The 6000-nt window shown below is 50.5% G+C and overlaps 1 protein-coding gene across 5 annotated transcripts in view; it reads right to left on the reverse strand.

Annotated features, from left to right (window-relative positions):
- The window catches only part of LOC112214862 (sushi, von Willebrand factor type A, EGF and pentraxin domain containing 1), a 141761-nt gene that overhangs the window by 35896 nt on the left and 99865 nt on the right, over nt 1–6000 (reverse strand). For all 5 annotated transcript variants that reach the window (XM_042327160.1, XM_042327161.1, XM_042327159.1 and 2 more), the window contains 8 exons: nt 5116–5237; nt 4873–4978; nt 3843–4046; nt 3501–3737; nt 3081–3242; nt 1991–2152; nt 1472–1633; nt 377–465 (listed from right to left, as the gene is read on the reverse strand). In XM_042327160.1, the coding sequence (XP_042183094.1) occupies nt 377–465; nt 1472–1633; nt 1991–2152; nt 3081–3242; nt 3501–3737; nt 3843–4046; nt 4873–4978; nt 5116–5237 (1244 nt within the window). The remainder of the gene's footprint in view (nt 1–376; nt 466–1471; nt 1634–1990; nt 2153–3080; nt 3243–3500; nt 3738–3842; nt 4047–4872; nt 4979–5115; nt 5238–6000) is intronic.

The following is a 6000-nucleotide window of genomic DNA, read 5'->3' on the forward strand; positions in this document are numbered from 1 at the left end:
CAATAACCATGACCCGACCTGGGTTCAAATACTTGAAGAAACATAATGAAATACTTTGAGCATTTGCTTGAGTCTGCCTGGAGTGCAACAGGTGGGTGGGGTTTTCAGTTTTAGGGTCCTTTCCGTTGGTTTATTAAGGCAAGCTCAAAGGCTGCCACTGCATTTTGACCAATCTGATCAGATCTCTTGTCAATGATTGGGCAGAAAGATCCGATTTGGGCTGCCTGTGTAAACGCATCCAAACAGGCACAGAAAGTATTTCAAGTATTTGAAACTCAGGTCAGATCATAACTCATAACCATAGTGCAGTCAAGTCAACCTATCTGCTGTAAACCCCTTAAGGAGTCTCTTGAGGACATGGGTCAGTCAGTCTCACCTGGCTACTAGCCTGATAGCCCTGTGAAACCACCACCTCTGGGGCTGATGTCACACTCTCCTCCTTAGGCAGGAAACTAGAGCCAAAACCTGATGGAGAGATGGAGGGAGAGGGAGTGAGAGGGAGAGAAAGAAGAGGGGGAGGGAGGGAAGGAGGGATGAAGGGGGAAAAGGAAGGGAGGAAGGAAAGGCGGAAGGGGAGAGAGAGAGAGAGAGAGAGAGAGAGAGAGAGAGAGAGAAAGAAAGAGAGAGAAAGAAAGAAAGAAAGAAAGAAAGAAAGAAAGAAAGAGAGAGAGAGAGAGAGAGAGAAAGAAAGAGAGAGAGAAAGAGAGAAAGAAAGAAAGAAAGAGAGAGAGAGAGAGAGAAAGAAAGAAAGAAAGAAAGAGAGAGAGAGAGAGAAAGAAAGAAAGAAAGAAAGAAAGAAAGAAAGAGAGAGAGAGAGAAAGAAAGAGAGAGAGAGAGAGAAAGAAAGAGAGAAAAGGGAAAGAGAGAGAGACAGAGAAAAAGAAAGAAAGATAGAGAATCAGAGAAGAAAGGGGAGAGAGAGTTTCCAGTCGCCACCAAACTGGCAGACACTAACAAAGCTCATTTAGTCTGGTTGGCCACATCTACCAGCCACCGTTTGTTCGCACCCTTAAGGCTTTTAATTCCTCGGTTATTTCCATTCAGTAGTCACATGACGAAATCATTTCCATTCTTTCCTGATCCTTTTTGCAAACCCTTTTCCATTCAGTGGCTCAGTCTCAAACAATGATGTATGTCTATGGTCTTAAATTATACCCTGGTACCCATCCAGTGTCATTTTGACCAAAGCCATGTTTCAGTAGTCCTATGGGGGAACACTATAGGGAAACAGGGTGTCATGAAGTACACTATAGTTCAGTTCATACTTTATTGGAAATTATTTGGCTGCATATATAAGAAACAGGGTGTGATTTAGTGCACTGCATAGGGAATAGTGTGTGATTTTGTGCACTACATAGGCAATAGTGTGTGATTTTGTGCACTACATAGGGAATAGTGTGTGATTTTGTGCACTATATGGGGAATATTGTGGGATTTGAGACTTAGGCAGTGTAGTGTAACAGCAACTCACTGGAGCAGTGCTGTATGGCGGTGGCCCCGGTGACTGTTGTGGTGCCGTAGAATGGGCAGGAGAGGCAATAGGAGCGGCCGTGGTCTGGCTGGTAGTAGTCTCTGGGACAGGGGTAGCAGGGGACCAGCCCTGTGCGAGAGAAATGACCTGCCAAACATGGAACTGGAAGGGGAGAGGGAGGGAGGGAGGGCTAGTGTCACTAATGAAAGTATGGGAGTAAGCACAGTAATCACATTTTTATGCTAGGTCGGTGAGTTCAGTCTGAATGTAAATGCAGTCATGTCTGTGTTTCCTCTCCCCTCTGACTCTCTCTCTCTCTCTCCCTCTCTCTCTCTTTCTCGCTCTCTCTCTCCTCTCTCCCTCCCTACATCCCTCCCTACATCCCTCCCTCCCTACATCCCTCCTTCCCTCTCCCTCTCTCGCTTTCCCTCCCTCCCTCCCTCCCTCCCTCCCTCCCTCCCTCCCTCCCTCCCTCCCTCCCTCCCTCCCTCCCTCCCTCCCTCCCTCCCTCCCACTCACCTCCACACTCAGCCATCTCCCTTGCCCCGCTGGTGACGGTGGAGGTCTCCTCCGGACAGACCAGACACTCTCTGGATCCCAAACCAGGCTGGTAGTACCCCAGCGGGCACGACTCGCACGTCTCCAGCCCGTTCACAGAGTAACCTCCAGGCTTGCACTGCTCTGAAACACACCCATGGAAACACATACAATATAACATATACTAATAATGAGTTTATTGAGTTTATAACCTTCAATATTATTTAGGAGTAACACCACCTGGTGTTATTACATTCATGAGGAGTAGAGTTGACGATACAGTCATTTTAGGACCAGGAGCTTTCCTGGTCAGATCCAGCTAGTTACTGGGACCAGGAGTTTTCTTGGTCAGAGAAAACTAGTTACGGGGACCCAGAGTTTTACTGGGCAGAGCCAACTAGTTACTAGGGCCCAGAGTTTTTCTGGTCAGATCCAACTAGTCACTGGGACCAGGAGTTTTCTTGGTCGGAGAAAACTAGTTACGGGGACCCAGAGTTTTACTGGGCAGAGCCAACTAGTTACTAGGGCCCAGAGTTTTTCTGGTCAGATCCAGCTAGTTACTGGGACCAGGAGTTTTCTTGGTCAGAGAAAACTAGTTACGGGGACCCAGAGTTTTACTGGGCAGAGCCAACTAGTTACTAGGGCCCAGAGTTTTTCTGGTCAGATCCAACTAGTCACTGGGACCAGGGGTTGTCCTGGTCAGATCCAGCTAGTTACTGGGACCAGGAGTTTTCCGGTTCAGATCCAACTAGTTACCGGGACCCAGAGTTTTTCTGGTCAGTTCACATGGCCCTATGTACAGTATTACCAATGTATGAGTCCACCTGAGTACCTTGTCCGTGTGTTTAACCTTGTCCGTGTGTTTAACCTTGTCCGTGTGTTTAACCTTGTCCGGGTGTTTAACCTTGTCCGGGTGTTTAACCTTGTCCGTGTGTTTAACCTTGTCCGGGTGTTTAACCTTGTCCGTGTGTTTAACCTTGTCCGTGTGTTTAACCTTGTCCGTGTGTTTAACCTTGTCTGTGTGTTTAACCTTGTCCGGGTGTTTAACCTTGTCCAGAGGATAGTGTTTTACCTTTGCACTCATCCTGGTTGCGTGCGTGGAGGTAGGCTGTGGAGGATCCATCGGGACAGGTCTTACACTCCATCTGACCCTCCTGATCCTGGTAGGAACCCAGCCAGCAACTCTCACACTCTGCGTACTCCAGGGAGTAGTAGGTCCCCACTGGACACTGGACTAGAACACACAACAACACACATTATAACCACACATATTAACACATTACCACATATAACCACACACAACCAGAGAATAGTTAATAGGTCCCTACCGGACACTGGACTGGGATATCCAGCAACACATAGGACAGTGTAAGGCCAAACCTTCATTCATTCATCCATCCATTCATTCATTTGTTCATTTGTACACTGTGAACCTGGTGACCATACTGCGTAGACATACTGCACGGTGTGTATCTCACGGCCCACTACTCACCACACATCCTCCCCTTCAGTACAGACCCAGGTCGACAGAACAGAGAGGCCCTCTTGCTCTCCAGAGACTTAGGGTCAGCCACCACGATCATCTCAGACGACACGTGATAGGATGACAGCGGCTGCTTGGCCAGCGTCCGCTTCAAGCGATTGGTCAGCTGCTCCAGGATCCGCAGCAGGCGCTTCTGATTGGCTACCTCCACTGAGTCGTTCCGGGACGAGGGCTGCGGGATGCTTGCTGGGAGAATGGACGCAGCTCAAAGGACGGGACTCGAAACAACAACACAAACAGATTCAAGTGCACAAGTTCATTTTGTTTATGTTGAGCGTGCCACCAGCCTACCTGTGATGTTGAAGAATATCTGTATCTTGTGGTCTCTGGTGGTGATCTTACGGTGCCTTTTGCTGCGGTAGTGGGAGGCTCCCATCCTGGCACTACCACCCTGCTGCTTGGGGGTTCGTGGGCTGTCCGTAGCGAGGCCTGAGTCGAAGTAGGCATAGTCCTGACCGCTCTGGGGTCCCAAGTTACTGCTCCATCCTCCTGGGCCTTGGAGAAGGAGAGGGAGATGGAGAGGGGCGGGAGAGGGGAGGGAGAGGGGAGGGAGAGGAGAGGGAAGGGGAGGGGAGGAGAAGGAAGGAGAGGGAAGGGGAGGGAGAGGAGAGGAGAGGAGAGGAGAGGAGAGGAGAGGAGAGGAGAGGAGAGGAGAGGAGAGGAGAGGAGAGGAGAGGAGAGGAGAGGAGAGGAGAGGAGAGGAGAGGAGAGGAGAGGAGAGGAGAGGAGGGGTAGAGGGAGGGGGGAGGGGAGGGGAGGGGAGGGGAGGGAGAGGAGAGGGGAGGGAGAGGAGAGGGAGAGGAGAGGGGAGGGAGAGGAGAGGGAAGGGGAGGGAGAGGAGAAGGAAGGAGAGGGAAGGGGAGGGAGAGGGGAGGGAGAGAGGAGAGGAGAGGAGAGGAGAGGAGAGGAGAGGAGAGGAGAGGAGAGGAGAGGAGAGGAGAGGAGAGGAGAGGAGAGGAGAGGAGAGGAGAGGAGAGGAGAGGAGAGGAGAGGGAGAGGAGAGGGAAGGGGAGGGAGAGGGGAGGGGAGGGGAGGGAGAGGAGAGGGAAGGGGAGGGAGAGGAGAGGGGAGGAAGAGGAGAGGGAGAGGAGAGGGAAGGGGAGGGAGAGGGGAAGGAAGGGAGAGGGGGTTATGAAGAGCAATGGTTAGGAAATACTGTACATACATCTCAAGGCCCTACTGCTTGTACAGTACATTCTTATAGTTGGGACAATTCCTTTTTACAGATCTAACCAGGGAAGAAGCCTATAACAAGGTCACATGATCACATGGTTCGGTGGTCAGGGAAAACTCCTGGTCCAATAGCATATGAAGGTCTTACCGATGGCGAATCCATTCTCATAGTCGTAGTTGTACTCCAGACAGTGGCCTTGGGATATCACCTCTAACTTGCAGGCAACATCATCGCGACTGCAGATGGTCGGGAGCTATGGATACAATTGCGAGAGAAATGAAACATATACAGTGTGTGTGTGTGTGTGTGTGTGTGTGTATGTGTGTGTGTGTGTGTGTGTGTGTGTGTGTGTGTGTGCGTGTGTGCGAGTGTGCGTGTGTGTGTTCTCACCATGTCTCCTAGTTTAGTGTTGAACTCCCCAGTGAAGAACTTGACCAGATCCAGGTCATCACAGCGAGAGGCTTCGAACAGCATCTCAAAGGGCTTGAAGCCGTGGTTGGCAATACGGTTCACTGAGAGTACGGACAGGACACGCGCACACACACACACACACACACACACACACACACACACACACACACACACACACACACAAACACACACACACACATACACACATGCACACACACACACACAGTCAGAATTTCAATCATGTGTAGTCTGTATGCACACATAATACTGTCACTGTAACATAAGAGGAGAAAAGAGAAGATGGGACAAAAGATGAAAATAAAATGGATGAAATCTCTGTATCCCAAATGGAACCCATACCCAGAGCCCAAAGACCAGAGCCCAAAGACCAGAGCCCAAAGACCAGAGCCCAAAGACCAGAGACAAGAGCCCAAAGACCAGAGCCCAAAGACCAGAGCCCAAAGACCAGAGCCCAAAGACCAGAGCACAAAGGCCAGAGACAAGAGCCCAAAGACCAGAGACAAGAGTTCAAAGACCAGAGCCCAAAGACCAGAGCCCAAAGACCAGAGACAAGAGCCCAAAGACCAGAGCCCAAAGACCAGAGACAAGAGCCCAAAGACCAAAGACCAGAGCCCAAAGACCAGAGCCCAAAGACCAAAGACCAGAGCCCAAAGACCAAAGACCAGAGACAAGAACCCAAAGACCAGAGCCCAAAGACCAAAGCCCGAAGACCAGAGCCCAAAGACCAGAGCCCAAAGACCAGAGACAAGAGCCCAAAGACCAGAGACAAGAGCCCAAAGACCAGAGACAAGAGCCCAAAGACCATAGACCAGAGCCCAAAGACCAGAGCCCAAAGACCAGAGA

The sequence above is a fragment of the Oncorhynchus tshawytscha genome, linkage group LG09 (genome assembly GCF_018296145.1).
Source record: "Oncorhynchus tshawytscha isolate Ot180627B linkage group LG09, Otsh_v2.0, whole genome shotgun sequence".
Classification (NCBI taxonomy): domain Eukaryota; kingdom Metazoa; phylum Chordata; class Actinopteri; order Salmoniformes; family Salmonidae; genus Oncorhynchus; species Oncorhynchus tshawytscha.